Source organism: Pteropus alecto, unplaced genomic scaffold, assembly GCF_000325575.1.
Source record: "Pteropus alecto unplaced genomic scaffold, ASM32557v1 scaffold75, whole genome shotgun sequence".
Taxonomy (NCBI): Eukaryota; Metazoa; Chordata; class Mammalia; order Chiroptera; family Pteropodidae; genus Pteropus; species Pteropus alecto.
In genome coordinates, this window is record NW_006440638.1 from 4,957,956 (window position 1) to 4,979,922 (window position 21,967).

Consider the following 21,967-nt stretch of genomic DNA (forward strand, 5'->3'; position numbering starts at 1 on the left):
GTCTTAAAGACTTTATTTTTCCAAAATAGTCAACATCTAGTCAAAGAGGAGTATTTACTGAAACTAACTCTCAACTGTGATTAAAAAATTTACTTGGCTTTCCTACAACTTGAAAAGATCTGTTGAATAGACTCCACAGTCCGAATGAATGTCAGGTCCCCAAAATGTCATACAAGATGAGCTTTATGGCTTAGCAAGCAGGAAAATTAAGTACAAATGACAGACAGGAAAATAAGAGTGAAGAAATATATAAAAAGATTGTCATTAAGACAGATAACTTAATTCATATGTTAACTGTTTTCCATATTTTTATTCTGTGGAGGGGTATTTAATCTCTTAGGTAAGGTACCAATTATGTGTTTCAAAATGAAGCAGAATGGAGAAAACTAATATACTAGACTACTACCAAAGTATCCATATTAGGGGAAAATATTCACGTTAATTCCTGTGCACACTAAGACTTAGGGAAAAAAAATGCCACCATGATAAGCATTTAAAGCTTTTGGTAATATACATACACACAGAAGCACACATGCATGTACCCATGCAAACATGTGTTAATATTGACATTAACATACTTTAATCAAATTAAATTAGTTATGGGAATTCTTCCCTTTCTTTAACTTTATTGTTTAAGTTAAACAAATACACGAATATATTTCCATAGATAAAGATTTTACTTCCTCAAAAAATTAAAAATAGCGATGATGTGATGATCTAGCAATTCTACTTCTGGGTATATATCTGAAGAAAACAAAATCACTATCTCTAAAAGGTATCTGTACCCCTATATTAATTACAGCGTTATTTACAATAACCAAGACATGGAAACAACCTAATTGTGTTAAGAATGTGTGTGCATAAAAATATTATTTAACTATAAAAAAGAAAATACTGCCATTTGAGCCTTGAGGGAGTTATGCCAAGTGAAATCAGCCATGAAGAGAAAGAAAATTACTATATGATCTCATTTATATGTAGAATCTAAAAGAACTGACTCACGGAAACAGAACAGATTTATTGGTGGTTGCCAAAGCTGACTGTGTTTTAAGCTGCAGCTTTCTCCATCCATCCAACCCTGCCTGTCTTCCCTCTCAAATTTTCTGATCTACTTGTGGGAATTTCTCACTTTCCCTCACTAGTTATGAATTGTCCTGTTAAAAAGTAAATATATCATTCCATGAAATCTGGGATGAGTGGGAAGTCAGAAAATGTGCTCAGTTGACTACCTTGATCCAATTTCTGGAAACATGGTGGCATGAGATTAAAATAGTTATTATAGGTCACCATCCATGTATACTACAACTGAAAAGAACTAGGATCTGGTAGATGTCTTTTCTCCAAAGTATATACCACAAAGGACATTAAGCTGACTTTGCACTGGTAGAACTGTTTTTTTAAACTAGAATCAGCTCTGATTAGTTGGCATCCAAGTCATACCAGTTTTTATGCATTTGGAATACCATCCCTAAAGTATAGTAATATAAATCACAAATTCTTACGAAAATGTCTCCAAGATGACGAAGAGTAGAAATTTGACTTGTGTATTAAATACCACCAAAGAAGAGAAAAGAGGTAGAACTCAGCTTCCTTATTTCCTAAGTCCATCTCCCAGTAATTATAACAACTTGTTCATCACCATATCCTCAGTGCCTAGAACAGTGCCTGGGCCAAAACAGGAACTTGAAAAACACTAGCAAATAAACAAATATATATTGAATATAATCATGATTAATTAATTAATATATTTTGGTATCTAATTTCTCACTTATAAAATAAGTTAGATCAAATCCCTGGTCACTTTCATACTGAAGATATTACAATTCAATTTATAATTTGATAAATAGAGTTTTCATTGTTATATCAGTAAATATACCAAGAAAAAAATCACTGTCTAGTATATCCAGATATTCTTTCAGGCTACTCCATCATAATCCTCTTTTAAAGACAAATCACCAATAATAAATAAAACAACAGAAACTTATTTTAAATTATTTTATTTTTCATAATTTTCTAACACACAGTGTTAGAAAAATAAATTTTGGCACCATGACTTAGAACTTTTTTTTCAAGTTTAACCTTTAAATTAAAAACAGTAGCTACAATAAGGATATTTAAACCTCACTCAGAGAAATGGTGAAAAATCAAGTCACAAATTTTTTTGTGCTAGGAAATTATTCTAAAGTGTGATAAAGAGAAGGTAATAAAAAGAGTAAGAAGGATAAAATGGAGACTACGCTGGGAAGACAAAAAAGAGGATAACCTTCACAAAAAAGAACATAAAGAGGGAGACAAAGGGCAAAAAGGAAGAAAGGCTCACCAACTTTATTTTCCTGATATAAAATTCAAGTACTTAATTTTTTAAAATCAAAATGCTACTACTAATCTCAAAGAAAAAAATTTCCTCATTATTTTCTAGAATTAAAAGAACGACAACCTTTTTGACTTAAGGTCACTTGGTGATCTTAAGTCAATAAGAAATGGAAAGGCTTGAAAGCTTTTCTAAATCTAGTATCTATTTACTATAATCTACCTTGGAAAATTTATCTGAAGGAACACAGGGCTTGATTTCTAATACAAATGTAAAAAAAAGTCTGTCTAACAATCTAAACAAAAATGTTTTCAACTGGGTATGCACCTAATTGCATTTTATACTAATTTTCTCAAGGAAAAAAACTGTAATATTGTTCTTGGTATTCCTTCAGGAACTATACTTTAAAACATACTTGCATAGGTGGTCAAAAAGTACTTACACAATAAGTTGCACACAAATTCAGTTAGAATTCCAGTTTTTAGACATTTTAAAAATTGCCAATTTTCATTTATATTCACTTCATCTATATGTTGATAAATAAAATTCTTCTTAGGCTTTTGTTAAATAAAATATTACCAGTCTCATTTGTTGCTTGTACATTTGTACCTGAATATTTTATCAACTGAAACACAAATTCAGAAAATTCTCATTATTCTCAAAGACAATAAGGCACAGAAATAAATATTTGTGTTTACTTTTTTCCTTTCTTCTTCAATCTGTGTTTTAAGGCTCAGAGCAGACATTAGGAAATATCAAACAATTTTTTATAAAGTTTTTCAAATGTTTGGCCCAAAGTTAGGTTGTTCTGTGGAATATTTAAATATTCCTCTCATCTTCTCAAGCACAACTTCAAAAATATGTTCATACCAGTCATCCATTCCAAAGAAATGTCAATTCAATGAAAAGTAAATAACTTAGGGATCTATAAATGACACTGCAATGTATCGTGTTCCATTTTTAACAGGAAGTCCTTCATGCAAATGTGTGAGTCTCCCTGGATGCATGAAGCTCCAGCCTTTTCTTGGTGATTCAATAGAGCAATTGTACCTTAGGAATTTGCATCCACCTCCCTAAAAGAGATGTAACAAATAAATGTATCAGTCCATTTTGTTTAACTTTTTTATTACTGGCAAAATTCAAATTATGTCATGTAAGCAGAATCTTAAAAAAATATAGGGTAAAAGTCTATAATGACATATTGCTTTTTTAAAATGTAAAAAATAAAACCCATAATTACCTGAAAATCTTCTCCCACACTATTGAGTGCAATGTTGATGGTAAATGTAGAAGCATCGTGATGAGGGCGAAGAGAACGCTGTCTATCAGGGGAGTATTTTACCACAAAATTCAGTAATGCAAACCCCTAAAAATGCAAAGTAAACCAATGGTTTTTCTTATCAGTAAAAACATAAACAGCATATTTGTGTAAAAATTGGGAGGAAGTATGCAGGAGGTACAGGAGGATAACTACCTTTGTATAATAGCCTGCAAAGACCTTCAGTGTAACAGGTGCAATAAACTCCCGGATAAAATGAAGCCATACATTCTCCAGATCAATTTGTTTCATGTGGATATCATCAGTTGGGACATTTTCATAACCACCAGAAATACGGCTATCCTAGAAACAACATTAATGACATCATAAATTGTAGTCCACGTGCAATTCACATTTATATGATCTTAGATTTTTTTTTCAATCACAAGATTACAATAGACAAAAAAATAATAGTTGTTTATGGTGTACTATCTGTTTTAATTGAAAAACTATAAAATAACTGAGGTAACATGGCTTTGCAAATATATCATGATGAAGTGAAGTATTGCAGAGTTGGCTACTCCTTTCCTACTTATTTAATGTTAACCTAAAAACAAAAGGCCAAAGAAAGAGGCAACAAGTGTTTATTTGGGATCCAAAAGAATAGCTATTAGGAAAGGACTGATTCAGGCAGAAATGCAAATTGTGTTCAGATTAGGAGGCAAATACAAGGGGTATTTATTTATAAGAAAGGGAAGGGGAACAATTACATCAATAGAAGGAAAGAATTTTATAGCTGCAGATAACCTAAAACAGTGATGCTAATTCTAAATATTGGTAAATTTTCAGTCCAGGTAGTTATAATATCTGCTTTCTTGTTATCTTCACACACAGTTGTCTGGTATATAAGGCTGCTGTTAGGTCCAGTCCAAAGGTTATTTTGTCTTGTTTTAACAGTCTAATGATCTGAGAAGTGAGGTGTGCAAGGCAGTTTCTCTGGGATGGCAGCTACAATTCCATTTTAAAGTGACTCCATTGATATCATTTTTTACAAATTTATATGTGAGGTCTAACTATAAAGTAAATAAGATTGATTTCCAAAGCCCTCCCAAGCCCCCTAAAAACATGAATTTTTTTATAGTGACTCTTTAGGCAGTCTTAGCTGTTGATAGGCATAGATTGTGCTTATCAGCCCTCTGGATTATCTACCACTGAAACAGCTTTGCCTGCTCTGTTCCTCACTTCTACTCTGTGGCACCGAAAGGTCCTCCCACAGTAGATTTTCATTATACTGCCTGCAATCTGCTGACTTCAAGTACTTCATCACACTTTCAACTTGTCTCCCTGATCAGCTAACTAGCTGAGTATATAATTAAGCAGAAATAGTAATATTCCAGAGTATTCCACTTAAATTTCTTGGTATTGTTAAGGAGCTGGCATCTGTAGGTTCTCAGAGGAAAAGAAACACATTGAACCACCAATAGTAAAACTTCCTGCCAAGTCTTTGACACTGAATGTAAATGCAAAACCAAATTACACTGAAGGCACTTATTCAAAGAGAATCCTCATGTTTATACAAAAAAATAGTTTTGACAATCAACTCCAGATAAACTTTGTCATAGTATTTTGACTACAGCTCACTGTAAAAATGCAGAGAATAAACAGTGGCCTTGAAGAAGAGCAGCATCACACAATAAAGACATATATATTCCTTATCATTTTCAGCCTGGGAACACTGCCATCCAAGGTAATTACATGCATAAATGAGAAGCTGAGGCCCAGACAGATCCAATGTTAAACACTAATTAGTGGTGGAATTACACTAAAAACAAAGTTCTCCTGCGCCCTCCCCCGCCCCTCATTTTAGTTTTCTGTGTGAAATTACAACTTACATGATGTTTGCCTCCAGACCACTGGCCATAATGCTCCATTTCTTCCACCAATTCATCACAGGCTTTTTCAGAAAATATGGGAAACCAAAAGACATCTGGACAAGGCTATAAAATATGGCATTAACATTAAGAGGATAACATTTTATGTCTTTTAACTAAAAACCAGCATTTCGGAAGTAATAGGACAGAATAATCAATATTCATCTCACTTAGATGTCCTTTTTAAGAAGTTTTCCAACATCATTGACATTACTATTATAAACAATACTACTTTTCTGGTTTTGTTTTTTTAACACTTTCTAAGACGTTATTTTTTAATTTTTTTATTACATTTTAACATCAATGAAATCAATACAAGTCTTAAAGTCATGGTCAGCCAAGCAGCCATTGTGATGTAGCTGTAATGCCATAGCGCATGTATATGCATTTGATTAAACTTTCATTCTGTCCTCACCGTGTGTGTGTATACATGTGTGTGTGTCTGTCTGTCTGTGTCTGTGTATGCATATGCACGCATGCATTTAGTTGCTGTTGCACTTCCTGAACTGACTTGCTCTTGAAATGTCGTTTAAAATTATTTACACTGATTTGACATAGAAATGAGTCCATCAGAACATATATCTATGCCTTAATAAGTCTAAAATAAGTCTTTCAATATGATAAAATAAAAAAATTCTAAATGACTAGAAAACACTAGTCAAAGTTTAATTGGCAGTATTTTTTTTCTTACAGTACACAAAATAATGGGATATCTCAGAATTGAAGATGTTTTACATTCTCTGAAAATAAGGTATTAGCAATAGTTTGGAATACCAATCTAAAATAGAGTTCATTTTTTAAAAGACCTGAGAAAAGATTCTTGAAGGCCAAGTTCTTTCAGGTAAACTTTCATTGAAAGAGACCTACATCAGAGATCTGCCAATGGTTCCTTATTTTTAGTGGTTTAAGAAAGCTATGATCTTAAAATTATTGTTAATCTCTATGTTCTACATTTTTACAACTATATGACCCTTAAGGCTATAAAACTGGTTAAGCCATATGAATTTTACCTAAAGGATAGTTTCTCCACTTTTACAACATCCTCTGCTAAAGCAGTATCATAGTAATATTCCCTTATGGAAACTACAGCAAAAATGATCTATCATAGTAATTATTAATACAAACCTGTTCAACTATATTTTCAGTGAAAATCTTTGAATAATCGCGGTTTATATACTTTTCCTTCCAGTCCTACCAAAAAAAAAAATCAATTGTATAGATTAAAGCAAATACGTTTGTACAAGTATTTTAATACAAAAATAAAAGCATATGCATTTTAGAAATTGCTCAAACAACTTATAAATGATCATGTGTCATGGACAAAATAAGAATTCTCAGAAACCACAGTTTATGTTTTTTAATCTTTGCCTCATTGCGTATGCTCTTATCTTTGAGACAAAAAACTTTCATTTATGAAGTTTTATGCCACAGGATTTAAAATTTTGAGTAATCTTATAATTAGATTGTATACGGTATCTTACACATATACACATAATAGATAAATATGTACTTAAAACTGAATAACAAAATCCTATTAACAAATATTAGTAAATACTAATTAGCAAATAAATTAAACTTGGGTCTTATTTATAATAAAGAGAATTACTCTAAAATAACTTTGATTTTAAAAATGTATTTAAAATTTCTGGCTTCACTTCAGTTTTTAATATTTATCAAAGAATGATCATACGGTTACTAATACACTTCTTTTATTTACTAAAATTAAGATATGGGATTACATATTTTAAAAAAATAGATCCTCTTTATGCTAATTAATGAACCTGATTCTTCTCTTTGACCAATCTCTGACACATAAACCACACACTAAGATACCTCAATTTTTGTCAACATTGGCTAAGGAATTTTTTTCCTGGGTAGAATGTTTTATTTAAAATTTCAATATTTAGAGGGTATACATTAAAATATGGAATGATTTAGTATCTAAAAATATCTCTTCTTAAATGTATTTAGATTGTTTAACAAAATTCTTAAATTTCTCTTTACAAATACAAATATAGGGAGCTAGCAAGGAAGAACTGAGGTACAGATAGATTCAAAATAATTTCAATCAAAATATGTTTCAAAAAATATTTGTCTGAAATACATCTTTTGAGGACAGATTTCAGAGGGACCCTGATAACTTTATGCCATTCTTAGTTTTGCATATCTCTGCTTATATGGAGCTCAGATATTTCTGATATAGAGAACAAAAGCTATCTTATTTTTTTTTAATAAATAATACGTAGCATATAATTATAAGGGTTAAATTACTGTATTATCTCATTATTCCCTCTAATACTTATTAGTTTTCTGATTCCAAAATATGGGGAAAAATTAGAAGTAAATAATCATTCATAACATTTCAGAATCTCTAAGTATTTTTTCCTATGCATCATTACTGGTTAAAAGAAAAAAGCCCCTAAGATTTTACATTAGTTCATTAATATTTTGCATTTTAGACCACGTTTCAAGCATCACTGAATAAACTGTAACCTCATTCATTTAATTTCTTAGAAGTTCTGATAACGGGACTATTAAATATTCCTCTGTGGGATACCCCTCATAATGCATATAGATAAGGCTAATTTCCAAAAAAAAACAAAGCAAAGCCATGGAAAGAAAAGCAGTTCCAACTTACTTCTGATATTTTCATTGCAAACTCTCCAAAGACTTGAATTCTTACACAAACATCTACAATTCAGGATATAATTTGGAATTTTTCAGGAAGCTAATATTACCTAAGAAATTAAATTCTATCCAAAATACCAAGAGATTCAGCACTAAAGTAAAACATGTAATTCCACCCTTACCATTTAAAAAAGCCTCTTTTCAATTCTACTCCTGTGAAAGATGAAGAATACAGCTAAAATGGACCAAAGGTACTTTTAAAATACAAAAATGTCAAAAGATATAAGATAATCTTTTTCTATTCAACAGAGTATTCAGAAATCATTAAATTTATTATTCCCAGATATCAACTACTCCTACAAAATAAAAGAATTCTGACCAGGTGGATTGAGTCTTTGTAATTTAAAACTTTTACTATTGGCAAGGGCAAAACTTTAAATGGTAGTATTACAGAGATGATTATTCAAGAGAGTATTTTCCTTTGAATAAATGTACCACTTGACTAGTAATATAAAAAAGCAGTTAATTCCTGTATGATTCAAATTTTTTTAAAAAGGAATAATTTTAGACTTTTAAAATAGTTTCCTCAACTAAGACTTTCTTCATATGCTGAATCCACTTACTCTGCAATTTTGTCTAGCTATCTCTGGTATACATTAACAAAATTGTTATGAAAAATATACAAAATGATAAAATCAATGTATTTTGCCAAACTGACTTCTTGAATTTTCTTCTTGAAATTCAAAATATAATATTGTCATATGTGAATTACTTGTAAACATTTTTTCTGAAATTGTGATTAAAAATTTGATGATGCTTTTGAATATATAAGTTAAAATTCTGGGAGAAATAAAAGAAACTGATAATTCCCTTCCCCAAACCTAATATATGTCTTAATAAAAAAAAAGAGTTCTTAGTCAAATTTAGATCTACTTTATAGACATGATATAAAATTATCTTTTTTAAAATGATATAATATAAAAAATATTTTAAAGCCTTTTACATTTTCATATTATTAACCCAATTTATTTAGAGTTATAGGAAAATAAGTAATATATTGAGTATGAAATACATACCACAGGATTTTCAAAAATCTGCCAGAGGTCATTGTTATAATGGGAAGTATTGTAATTAGCAGTTGATAATAGTCTTCCAAATTCATGTCTATTAGAAATGTACATAAATACACCCTATACGCCAAAAAAAAAATAGTATTAACAACCTTGAAGTACAAGAAAATATATATATAAGCAGGAAAAATATATGAAATATTAATTTCAACTTTTATATTTTCATTCATGAACATGCATTTTTATTTTTCATATAAAACATGCATGATTGAAAATGAAATACAATTTTGATTAATTTTGAACTGACACCACACAAAACTGATAGCACTGACACTCAACTGAAAAAAGAGAAGAGGAAGAATGGACTTTTTTTTATCCCTTTCTCATTGATCCTAGAAGTAGACATCAGGGAAAAAAATCCTGTTTGAAAGCAGAAATATTTTTGAGACACCAAAGTGCAATTAATTGTACCTCTTTTGGCTTCTTTTCCTTTCAAAGAACACATCACATTTTTAAACAAGAATTCAAATGTCAATATTACTTCATCGGCCTATTTTATTCTTATTGCCCTAATGTTTAAAAACAGAACACAGAAATTATTCATGCATTACAAGGCAGCTAAAGAAAATCAGTCTCACATCCTTGTTCCAAACCAAAAAAATGTGGCAAACATTACTAAGGTAAGGTTGTTTCTTTTTGTACCTGTTTTAATAGTAAAAGGATTAGTTATTAATAATAAAAAAAATTAATGAAGAATGCCCAAACCTCATTTTTATCAAGATGTACTTTATACTTACTCCTACCTCTCTTCCTTAAAACAAGAAAAACTAGTAAAGGAACTTGGGTTTTACTTTCTCGTCTACCAATCATAAAGTATAAATCATCCCAAAGAACTAAGTTTGACTATCACACAATACCCAATCCCCAATACACAAAATTTACACATATATATGCAGAATCAAAACCAATAAATACCAACAATTTACCAAGCTAAATGGAAAAAAGACTCAAAGAAATATTACTGCTAGGCAATATACCATACTAGCATTAATCAAATAAATAAAAATAAATAAAAATAAATAAAAAGAACACCTTTGGGGGGCTGAGCATTTGGAATGTTTCCGGAGTAGGGGAGTCTTTTTCCCTTTGTAATGTCTAAAATGAAGAGAAGCATTGGGTAAGTTGACCTGCACACCCACTCTCTCAGGTATTCTTAGGTAAATAAAAATAGCAGCCTCTGATAAAAAGCTGACATTCTGAAATGTCCTTCACAGACAACATGCAGAACAAGCAAAGCTTATAGCGCACACAAAGATAACTCCAGCCGCTTCTGTTTTTTTTTTTTTTTTTCCGGTCAAACATAAATCCAAGCTCATTCCTTAGTAGAACTTTCATTAGAAACAAAATTAAGGCAAAAGAGAAAACGTGTGTAAGAGAGGCCATTCCAGGATGTGCTGTTGAGTCAAATTAGTCAAACATGAGCACAAATTACAATACAGGTTTTGAGGATATTCGACATAACAATGCACATAGGTTTATAGAAAAAACAAACATACTCAAACACATGCCTTAATAAACTAATAAAAAAAACACTTGCCAACTTTTCTGATTTTTCCCAAAATCACATTTGCTTACATAAATTGGAATAAGATAATCCAATCCTTTATAAAACAGAAAAACATATCAATATGTTTTAATACATATTTATACATTTTGAAAAAATAAATTATTTTCTACAGTCATTTAAGTTTTGTAATAAGAGTATATTTGTAGAATAGCAATGTATCATTAATTTTCTACATAGATTAAACATACTACTGATCTCATTCCTTCTCTTAATTTAGTGGTAAAGAACCTGCTTTTTAAAAGTATGGAGTTAATAATGACAAAGAAAGCATGGACATTGATTTTAAGAACAAAAGTGTGTTCTTAAATGTACAGTCATTTCATCCAGGGTTTACCAAATTAATTTTAATTAGTGCAAATTTTTACTACAGAATTTCAAATAGAAGACTAATTCTTAAAAAAGAAAAGCTGACTTCTAATAAATTCACGTTTATTATTGAAATCTCACTGTTGCTTATGAGTAAGTCTAAGAACCAACCTAACACTTTTCAAATGTTTCTATAGGTAATTATTCACAAATTATTCTTCATAACTGTTTCCAATTTTTCAACAGAGAATCAAAAAAAATGGCAAGTCTTTACAATTAGAAAGAAAAAGAGCATCAAAAGACAATGACACATCAACTGGAAAAGCAAGCCATCTTATAAGAACATCAAGCAAGCCATCATTTTATACCCTACCATTTCTCTAGCATTTCGGCAAAGAGCCATATCAGGATCCAGTTTATCTCGAACAAAATAGTTCCTTTCATTCATCTCTGATCGGAGCGTCTTTCCTTTAATTAAGTAGACATTAGCCATGTACGGGACATTCCATATCCCTCTGAAAGTAAAGAAAACACATTCCAAAATAACACAAATACAAAACAGTTTTGTTTTTATGTTTTAAAAATAACTGCCTTGTAGTTTTTAAATTTTGTATACATAATTTATTGAATCGAATTACATGCAAATGCAAGCATATTTAATATTTGACATATGTATGTGTGTGTGTATATGTACATATATATATATACATATACATACACACATATGAAATACATATATAGATGACACTATTTGGTATCCACTACATTTTATGAGATAAATCACTATCTTCCTAGATAAATTTTATTGATATCTGGTATTTTGGCTGTCATCTCTCAGTTGTTACAGTTACAGTATAATATTCTGTTGTACAGAAGGTGTTTCCATTTAAGATTAAGCAGTTTGATAGCAAAAATAATCACATACAACTGGTGGTTTACTAAAGCCAGCTTACACTTGTTCCCCAGAGATGACTTGTAGCTTCACTTCTCAAGTCTACACTTACTGATTTCACATTAGAAGCTTGAAATCAGCCATGGCAGAAGTATTTACACCACAAAAATTGGCAAACACAACAAATCAGGGCACCTCCGATCCCAAGAACCTGTTGTTATACATTTATCAGCATACCACTGAATATAGCCTAAAATTCTCCTAAAATATATTTTCTCGATATTCATTAAGCCATCTAAAATTATTGTATTAAAAGCAAGATATGGTCTACAGTCATGCCACTCTGAACAAGCCAAATCCCTTCTGATCTCAGAAGCTAAGCAGGGTCGGACCTGGTTAGTACTTGGATGGGAGACCACCTAGGAAGACCAGGTGCTGTAGGCATAAAAAATAAAAAATAAAAAATAAGGGATTGTAAGCTGACAAGGTCTTTGCAATCTGTGAGGTCAACCAAGGGTTGCCTCGCCTAAAAAAAAATAAAAATAAGTAAAAATAAAAATAACTAAAAAGAAGATATGAAAAATATGGCCAAAAGAACATGAGTGTTGGGAGGCACATTATTTCATCCATCATTTGTTCCCATGGATCTGTCTCCTCACTTTGAACATGACTCACTTCTTAAGAACAGTATAAGGTTTCACCTGAAGAAATATGCCTGTTGCTTTTAGAGAACAGAAAGGGAAGATCTTAACAAAGGCAATGTAGTTAGATATTAAAAGGAATATATCATTTTGTTTTACTAAAAACAAGTGGTCATAAAAAGTATACAGTGTAGCACCTGAATGCAGAAATTAATCACTGGCAGAGTACGTAGTGCTGCACTTTTGAAGGTAAAGACACACACACGTATGTCAGAAGATGCCATTCCTTCAAGCAGATTTTGTACATGAACTGTATTCTTGTATTAACTAGAACAAGAACCTCTACCTTATTATTTTCCTTACACTTTAGACAAGAGATTGGACAGAAAATCACCAGTGCCTACAGCAACTTAAATGAATCATGAATTCTCTATTCTACTTCTGTGAACTCTTATTTCTGCTATACCCACAGATAATATCAGGTATATAGTCTACACAAATCATCTCAGAGACAATATAAGCATTTTGAAACTACAGAATACTATCTTAATAGGGTTTTCTCAGCTATCATGCTTCTTAATTGCAACAAAAGTCTTTATCATATTTAGATCATTCATACTGACTTACTATTTTCACACTTATTACTATTTTCACAAACAAAACATCTTTTTACTGCTCAATTGTTCAACAAGAAGCACATGATTTTTTTTCTAAATTTAAGGGCACATGTTTTTAGTCACAAAAGAATGTTTTCTCTTTTTAACTGGACTGATGTCTGAGAAATTAGGCAAAGCACTTAACATCTCAGTCACTCTGGTCTATTGTCTACATAAGAAAAAAAAGTGACATTCTTCCCTAATATTTCCTTAATAAAAAACATTATTTCAACTGTGATTACTTTTTAGTTTAAAAAATATCAATCATACACACACTTTGCAATAAGTATGTTTGTTTCTAACTCTAGAAATTAATATCAGATATTGGTGAAGAAACTTATCTTTAAAGCAGAATATTTGTTATTTTACACAAGAAACTCTTAAAATAGGAAATCTTAGAAGGTTTTGATTCTTAGTGTTACTTTTGTTTGCTCATTTATAAGTTTTAAAAGCTATCAAAACAATTTTCATCCCGGCCACTAAATATATAAGCTAATTCCCTTTCTAAACTTTTAACTAAAGAATATTATTACTCTTCTAACAAACTAAGATGGGCTACCTATAGTAACCATATATTGTCTCTTAGTATTTCCCACAACAGTGAGTTTGTTCTTTTGAATATTTAAAACTAAAAACTTTGTTTTATAAAATACTAATTTGCACTAGTATTTCAGGATCCCAAGTGTTCAAGTTTCCAAATTTTCATTAAACATAAAGAAAAAAGATAATAGTAAAAAAATTCAAGTAATATTAACAAGACCACATCTTTAGATCATGATATTTTATGTTGAAAAATTAAATTAAGTAACTTACATTCTATTCCCTTGAACAATATCCACATAATCTTCTGATCGAGCATAGTATCCATCAGGACTCAATGCTCCCCAGAAGTTGGACCAAAGCTTTCCATGACGAGTTACAAGAGGGGCAATGATCTTTCTAAAGAGAGAAAAAAAATCTAGGTAATTATTTATTTTTAAATTACTACAGAATTATGTGTTTTGGGCTTAACATGACACATAAAACAATAAAGTTCATTTAACATACATGTAGTTAGTCCAAAAAACTAAAAGCAAAATAAAATAGAGAAATTTTTTCCCAACACTTTTTCTTAAGTACACTGCTGGTTTTCAGTAACATTGCTTAAAGAGGAACAAAAAATTGAAAATGCGATTGAAAGTTTAAAAATGACTTTTAAAAGTCCCTTATATACAAAAAGTGAAACTATCTTAATTATTTAAATATTTCAGAAATTATATTATATGAAATCAAATATTTTCATTGTTATTAGCAAGACATAGTCCATGGTATATTGAAGTATTCAATAAATATCTGTTGAATAAAAAAAAATGAATGATAGGCTGAAATACTTATAAATAGGCCAGTTTTCCTAAAGTTGTCATAAATTACTTTAAAGTACGTTTCCTTTCTTTCTTTTCTTTTCTTTTCCCTTCCCCTTCCTCCCTTCTTCCCTTCTTCCCTTCCTTCTTTTCCTTTCCTTTCCTTTCCTTTCTTTCTTTCCTTTTTTGTCTACATTCTAGTTTCTTTTCACTCACTTTTTGTGGCTTCTTTTCCTTCTTTTCTTTCCTTTCTTTTTTTTCTTTTTTTTTTTTTTTTTTTTTTTTTTTTGGTTACAACTTTTAAAATGGTTTGTGCTAGCCCTGGCAACACCAAACATTTTTCGGTCCTTTATTTTAGAAAACAAAATAGAGGATAACTGCCATAATGCCTACCTACCTACCAGGAAAGTAACCCCTCTAAGACAAGCCCGTTACATATGCAAAACATGTCAGATTTCTTCTTAAGGAAATCTAATTTATAATGTGTCAACATTTCACAAATAGGGTAACAAAGTATGAAGTTCCTCTAGAATTACTTCAAAAATGAAGTGCATTGCAGTGGTATCTCACAATTTAAGAAAAGCTTGAAAAACTCCTCCAAGAAGTCTATGAACCAATTACTCTCCACAGAAAACCTATTCTACAACACACCAATCTTGTGAAGAGCAGGTGCGCCCTTCCTTTCTCTTACTTATAGAAAAGTAAAACAATCTATAAAAACACAACATGCAAAATAATGATTTTGGTTTATTTTTCCTGGTTCCTATTAAAATGAAATGTTGACCAGAAACACTCATATTTTGTTTTGTTTAAAATAGATATATAGATATATAGATATAGATAGATCTAGATATAGATACAATAGATATAACAGAGAATCTACATATTATGTTAATTTAAGAAATGATAATTCAATGTCAATAACTGACAAGATCAAATATTTAACAGAAAAAAAATCTTGTAATTTATAATCTCAGCTGCCTGCCGAAGAGGGATGGGCAAAGAAATGTTGAAGATCAAAATTTTTCTTTTGTGTGCGCCTCACTGTTTTTAAGTATGGAAATACAAGAGCAGCAGCTGAGAGACAATAAATTGCACTAAATAACTGAAGGAGTAAAATTTGGAGCAAGGCAATAAATAACAGAGACAGGAAAAGGAGAGAGAAAAAGGAGCTGATGAGATAGGTGCTAGAAAGCTATATGCCCTAAGTTGTGGGCCACCCCTTGCCCCTCTAAACCTTCAGTCAAGTCCACTAAATCTTGCAACAGTCTTGGTATATGTAAATTCTTTATGAAAACTACATGCTTGGATACAGAAGCATATTATATTAATCTAATCTTTTGACAATTAACAGAAATGTATGGAATTGGAGAAATAACCTAAGTTTTATTGGCTCTTCAAGGGGCAAGGGCCCCAGATGGCATTTGAATTACTTGAGAGAAATTTTTATATTTTACAAGATTTGAAACATTAGATTGATATTAAGAGGGATATATGTTAAATATTTAGTATAAATTCATTAAATAATTTACTATTAGAATAATTAATAAGTGTCTATCAAAGTATATATAATAAAAACATCTAAATATTATTAGAAGCATATATACATTATATAATATTGAATTTAAATCAAATTAAGAGGCAATTAACACTGCAAATTTAAGAAAACATTACTGAATTCCAGTAGGTTTTAAGAATTATAAATTAGAATTCTATCTCATATGCTTTTCCTTGCCTAATGATTAACCCTTATTCATATGTTTTGAAAAATTATCTGCAATTTATAGTTATCTTAGATGCATATGTATCTATTGATAGTTGTATAGTGGGACTGTATATAGATAAATACTGAGATGTCTTAGATTTTGAAGTAATAACTGAATTGTCAAATTGACAAATCATATTATACATAGAGTGGGTTAGCAGAGCATAATAGATTTTTCATACATTTTATTCAGCAAAATAAAAAGTAATTCTAACATTTCACTGCTAACCATTCTGTCATGAGAAATAACTGAGTTAATACATGTAAACATACTTAAAACAATACCTGGCACTCAAGCATTCATTAAAGGTAGGCTATTAGTAGAAGCATTAATAATAATTACTATTAGTAGTAGCAGTAGTATTAATAAGTGAAGATTTAATATCATTATAAGCTGGTATAGATGGTGTCTTTTTTTCCATTTCAATTCAGTTAAATGAAAGCAAGTACAGTGATAATTAGTCCAGTACAGATCTGGCTGTGAAATAATTTGTGTCTTTGAAGTTTCTTTCAAATTCTAAGAACTACAACTCTGTTTGCAGTAACTTTTTAGGTCAAAACTTTTATAAAATTCTACTTTAAAAATATCTAGAGAGAATCAAACAATTCCAAATTTTACTAGTATCAGCTATATCATAATTTCATCTAGCTTTAACTATAAAAATAGGCCTACTAAAATTGACAAACATCATATTTCTGATTGTCACTAATACTAAATACTTCTAATATTCATCACATTGTTTTCTATTTGCTTCATTTAAAACAAAACTAATTAATTAGAATTGAAAGTTTAAAAGGTGTAGTAAATAATGTTAATTCCCTCAATTTGCTCCTATTTATTCCACTGATAAGTCATTTTAGTGTGTCCACATAGATGAAGAAAATGATAACCATTAAAAAAAATGAATTGACATTAAACTTTATACAGTACCTGTTTTGTTCAATCAAAATTTTTAAAGTCCTTGGGTTTGTCAGAACCACATCTGCATCTACACTAAAGTAGTAATCACAGTTCTTATCTTGACGGCAAAAATCCCTGACATCAAAAAAGAAACAAAATAAGAATTAGATAAAATAAATATTTTCTATTGAAAAATGTTAACATAAGCTTATACATAAAAAAGGGTTACTCTAATATAGTTTTCTAATCAAATAGTAAGAAATATCAAAAAGGATCGATATTCTCTTAAATTTCAAAATGGTCAATTTAGCAACACAGATGTTCACAGGTAAATCAACACTAAAAATTTTAGGCCAGGTGAAATATATTTTCAGCCACTAAATATTTTAAGGCATAAAACATCAAGTTAGAATGGCAATTTATAATTTAGCATTAAATCTTTTCTAAAAGGGGAAAATAATTTACCCCAATGAATTTATTAACAACTATTTTTTCACAAATCAAAATGTTTCTGTGTACACACATGCACTGCAAAATCTTGTATATCCAATAACTCTGTTTTAAGTGAATCTTGGAGATACAAGTGAATGACTCGAGATAATAATACTTTTTGAACTTGATTTGCATGGGATTCTAAGATAGTTATTCCCCTGCATCTCATCAGGGACACTGGCTATGTTGTTATCTTTTCCTGGTAATGTCTGTAGTGCTATTATCAGGCACACCAAGGAATGAACTACTTGTGATATCTGAAATGGTTCCAAGTATTATGGTTTCTACATTTGAGGTTCTCTCTTTCTGGGCTCCCAGTTATTACTCTCAACCACTGTCAGCGTGTATATCCATACCATGTTTGTTTCTAAGCAACTGACGAATGGGACAACAGGCAGGAAAGTTTGTAAAAACCATACAAATAATTTAACAAAAAAATAAGTTTGAATAAGTACCCAAGGATTCTCCAATAAATAATTTATGGAAGCATAAGTGAAAACATTTGTTTGGTTTTTCTGTGGCCTGTTTTCCCTCCTATTCCTTTAACCCTGACACCAGGGTATCCAACACACGGGGCTCTAAGCTTTCACAGCACAAGAACATCTTCCAATGAGAAGTCACCAAGACTTATTTACCTTTTAATCAGCAGCTCTTAAATCACTGCCTGGCATATTCAATTAACATTTACTGAATAAAAGATTGCTATATTACTATCAGAATTTTATTAGTAATCCGTCTGAAGTATTAAAGGGGCTAAATAAAGGACCAAAATTATTTTTCCTGTTACAGAATTTTCTAGATCGGTAGCTAACTAGAAAGTAGGAATACCCATTTTCTCCATCAGTCTAAAATACACATTTTTACCACATACAACCTTCAAATTGCAAACATTTAAATCACTGCTTATATAATTCATACTATTCATTTGTTTGAGTGTTTTTTAAATCTTGATCTGAAGTTCAATTAATAGTTTGAATAAACATGCAGACTCTTAGCCATTAAAGGAAAAATGTAAATAACTTCCATGACCCTTTACACATAAGTACATACAAACATAGATAGAGTCTAAGATGTTTGCACACATGCACAAACGTACATGGACACATAGTGGCGACATCCAAGTTTAGGTACTAATTTTTAAGAAAAGTTGTTTTTTCTTAAAGTTTCTTTAGTAAAAATAGTTTAAATTTATTAAAACGTACATTCCCATGTTTCTGGCTTCAGCTTGACTTAGATTTTCTTCTGGTCCTACTACTTTTATAGTACTGATTTCATGTTTAGCTTTATCAAAAAATACCTTGATGTCCTTTTCATGATAAACTTCCTGTAACATATTTAAAAATAAAAAATTAGTGAGAAAATAAGACATTAAAATGACTGAAATATTCATATCTAAGGATAGATTCATATTCAAAGTTGTGAAGTCCATAGTTCACATAGTCACTCAATTACAGACAAAATGATAACCAAAATAGGTGATATTTAAGTATCACCTAAATGTCATGTGAAAATCTAAAATAGATACATATCAATATTTTCTAAAGAGAAGATACTTCAAAATTCTTTTAACATCCACTCTTAGACAGGTCCTTGCATAACTATTTAAAATCCTGGGTGCTATAAAATGTATCAGGCGGCACATAAATAGCTCATGGCCTAAGTATCTTAAACGTGTGTTATAAAATATCCATGAAAAATGTCTATTAAACCTAATAGATATTAAACTAAGTTATAAATAATCACTCTATAAAATAAATATTACTATATTCCGTGAAGCCAGACAGAAAAAAAATTTGTCACATACTTTTTTTACAAAAAAGTGTTTAACAAAATTTTATTGATGGGACATAAAAGTCATCGAATTAGCATGATTAGACTGTGCTAAAATTTTGATAAGATTATCCGTCTCCATCATTAGAGCATTTCAGAGCTTTTAATGTATCGTCTCCTTATTTTTGAAAGCTTTGTATAGCCTGTTAAAACTAATCACAAAAAAAGCTACATAGAGTTAATTTTAAGTAAAAGAAAAACTCTGGCCATCAAAGAGTTTTAGGTCCTAAAAAAGGAGGAAAGGTATAAATAAAAGAATACATAAAAACAAAACACTTTATAAATGCTCAATAATCCAACCTATTAAACTTATTTTAGCTGATTTTCTGTAAATTTAAAATATTTTCTGGAAAAGGCAAATGATAAGCTGATGTACGTTAGGAATAAATAACAGTGGTAAATAAAAAGTATTAAGACAGAAAAGAGAATATAATATACTTCATAGCTATTGAGTTTTTCTAGATGATCTTAAATACCAACTGTTTTAACAGGAAAGACACAATTAAATGGAAAAATACTGAAAAAAAAATCTTTATGTTTAGATTATATGTGGGAGGTGTTTGGGAGGCTCTGAATATTTCTGAAGGAAATGATAAGATCAAACTGCTTGGGGAGGAGCATGCCATTGTGTAATTAATCAAAAGAATACTCTATCTGGAAGTTATTTCAAGTTCTCATGTTATGGCATTACCATAAGTACCAGAACTAACCCAAAGGCAAAGGAATATATGGTCCTTTGACATTTTTTCATTATATATTAAATTGAGCCATAGGAAATAGCTGATACTCAACCATTTTTGATCTACAAAACTGGCAGTTTCATGGGGCTCATCCCAATATTATACCAGTTTTAGACTCTAAAATCATCAGGTCCTAAAAATGCAGGCCAGTAACTATTCCGAAAATCCCCTACTTAATTTAGCCCAATGGATTTTTTTTGACAAAAATAAACAAAAAAAATTTTCCAAAGAAAATAAAAAAAATAAAATACTTTTCATATAAAATATTTATTTCTCAAATACTTACTTTGTTATGAATAAAGACTTTAAGTGCTTCTTTAGGGTAATCCAGTGTCAACAATACATCCAGAAATCGAGATAGGAAAGGGGTTGGTTGTTCAATAAAAACACCTATTGTTACATTTGGATAGACCTTTGTTTTATAGCAAACATAAGAAAAAATATCATTACAAATGGTTGAGGAAGTCAAAAACATAAATAAATGACCATATATTGTGTTATTACCAGAATTACAGAAAGACTTCTTTATAATGCCTTTCTTTTTAAAATCAATTTTTAAAGACTGAATTTAAGGATTAAATATTTTTTAAAACCCATGTATGTTAAATGCTGAATTAGGTACCTCTCCCCATCTTTTCACACATGGTACTTCACATGTCCCTTTGTTATCTGAATTATAACTTATAATATTTGCTTGTTTTGAAGTTTACCTCGTATACAGTTGTACCTCTTTATCAATTAATTTACCTAAACATTTATTACTAAATGAATAAACAGACACAAACAACTAAAGAAGCTGAACAGCTATCCTCTAGGAGTTCTAAATCTAATAGGGGAAAAAGTAAAAAATGTAACACAACTCTCCCTTACTAAATGAGATCATGTATTTCATTTAAATTTCAGAATAACCTTAAAAGTTATTATAAGCAAATTTACATGTGAAAAAAATGGGATTTCGAGAAGTTAAGCAACCCGGAACACATAAATTTGGGCTTCAATATACTACATCTCCATTATCAATCTAAGTTCATTTTTACATACAGCAATAATAGTTAACATTTATTGAAGGTTTAGCACTTCGTATATGTATAAAATTTATACATATAAAATATCATTATACATATTATATATATATGTATAACATATATAAAATTTTATTCAACCCTACTATTAACCTTCTGAGATAGCCACTATTATTTTTACACATAAAAAACCTTGCCTATGTCCCACATCTAAAAATATGATAGGCCTGAGATCTTAACTACCTATATAATTTTTATTTTTAAATCAATTGCATAGTAAATAAACATAAAATACATAAGAAATTTGTTTTGCGTAATAGAATGGTTTTCCTTTCTAGTATGTTTTAACAGCCTGTAAGACAAAATAGCTTAAGAATCAAGTGATTTACTCTTGTATGCGAAAAAGATAAGATAAAAAATTTTAATATAAATATTTTTCTAATTTTGCACCAGAAAGTTTATGTAAATGAAACAGATAAAAAGTATTAATTCTCCCTCCAGAGAGCAACACTATTTCCTGCAAAAAAGATTAGGATGAATTTTTAAAAATCATGATG

General features: G+C 30.1%; 1 protein-coding gene and 1 pseudogene across 2 annotated transcripts in view; one reads left to right on the forward strand and one right to left on the reverse strand.

Moving 5' to 3' along the window:
• Positions 1 to 1,988: 1,988 nt before the first annotated feature.
• The window catches only part of PLOD2 (procollagen-lysine,2-oxoglutarate 5-dioxygenase 2), an 88,838-nt gene continuing 68,859 nt past the window's right edge, over positions 1,989 to 21,967 (reverse strand). Inside the window, exons 9-20 of one of the 2 annotated variants that reach the window (XM_006917456.3) lie at positions 20,675 to 20,800; positions 19,021 to 19,142; positions 17,357 to 17,461; positions 14,134 to 14,259; positions 11,505 to 11,646; positions 10,291 to 10,353; positions 9,205 to 9,318; positions 6,626 to 6,691; positions 5,462 to 5,566; positions 3,786 to 3,932; positions 3,552 to 3,677; positions 1,989 to 3,384 (exon numbers count right to left, since the gene is read on the reverse strand). In XM_006917456.3, coding sequence (XP_006917518.1) covers positions 3,229 to 3,384; positions 3,552 to 3,677; positions 3,786 to 3,932; positions 5,462 to 5,566; positions 6,626 to 6,691; positions 9,205 to 9,318; positions 10,291 to 10,353; positions 11,505 to 11,646; positions 14,134 to 14,259; positions 17,357 to 17,461; positions 19,021 to 19,142; positions 20,675 to 20,800 — 1,398 coding nt within the window. In that variant the 3' untranslated portion in view covers positions 1,989 to 3,228. The remainder of the gene's footprint in view (positions 3,385 to 3,551; positions 3,678 to 3,785; positions 3,933 to 5,461; positions 5,567 to 6,625; positions 6,692 to 9,204; positions 9,319 to 10,290; positions 10,354 to 11,504; positions 11,647 to 14,133; positions 14,260 to 17,356; positions 17,462 to 19,020; positions 19,143 to 20,674; positions 20,801 to 21,967) is intronic. The other variant, XM_015593806.2, reaches the window with a different exon arrangement.
• On the forward strand, positions 12,349 to 12,467 carry LOC112484524 (annotated as a pseudogene).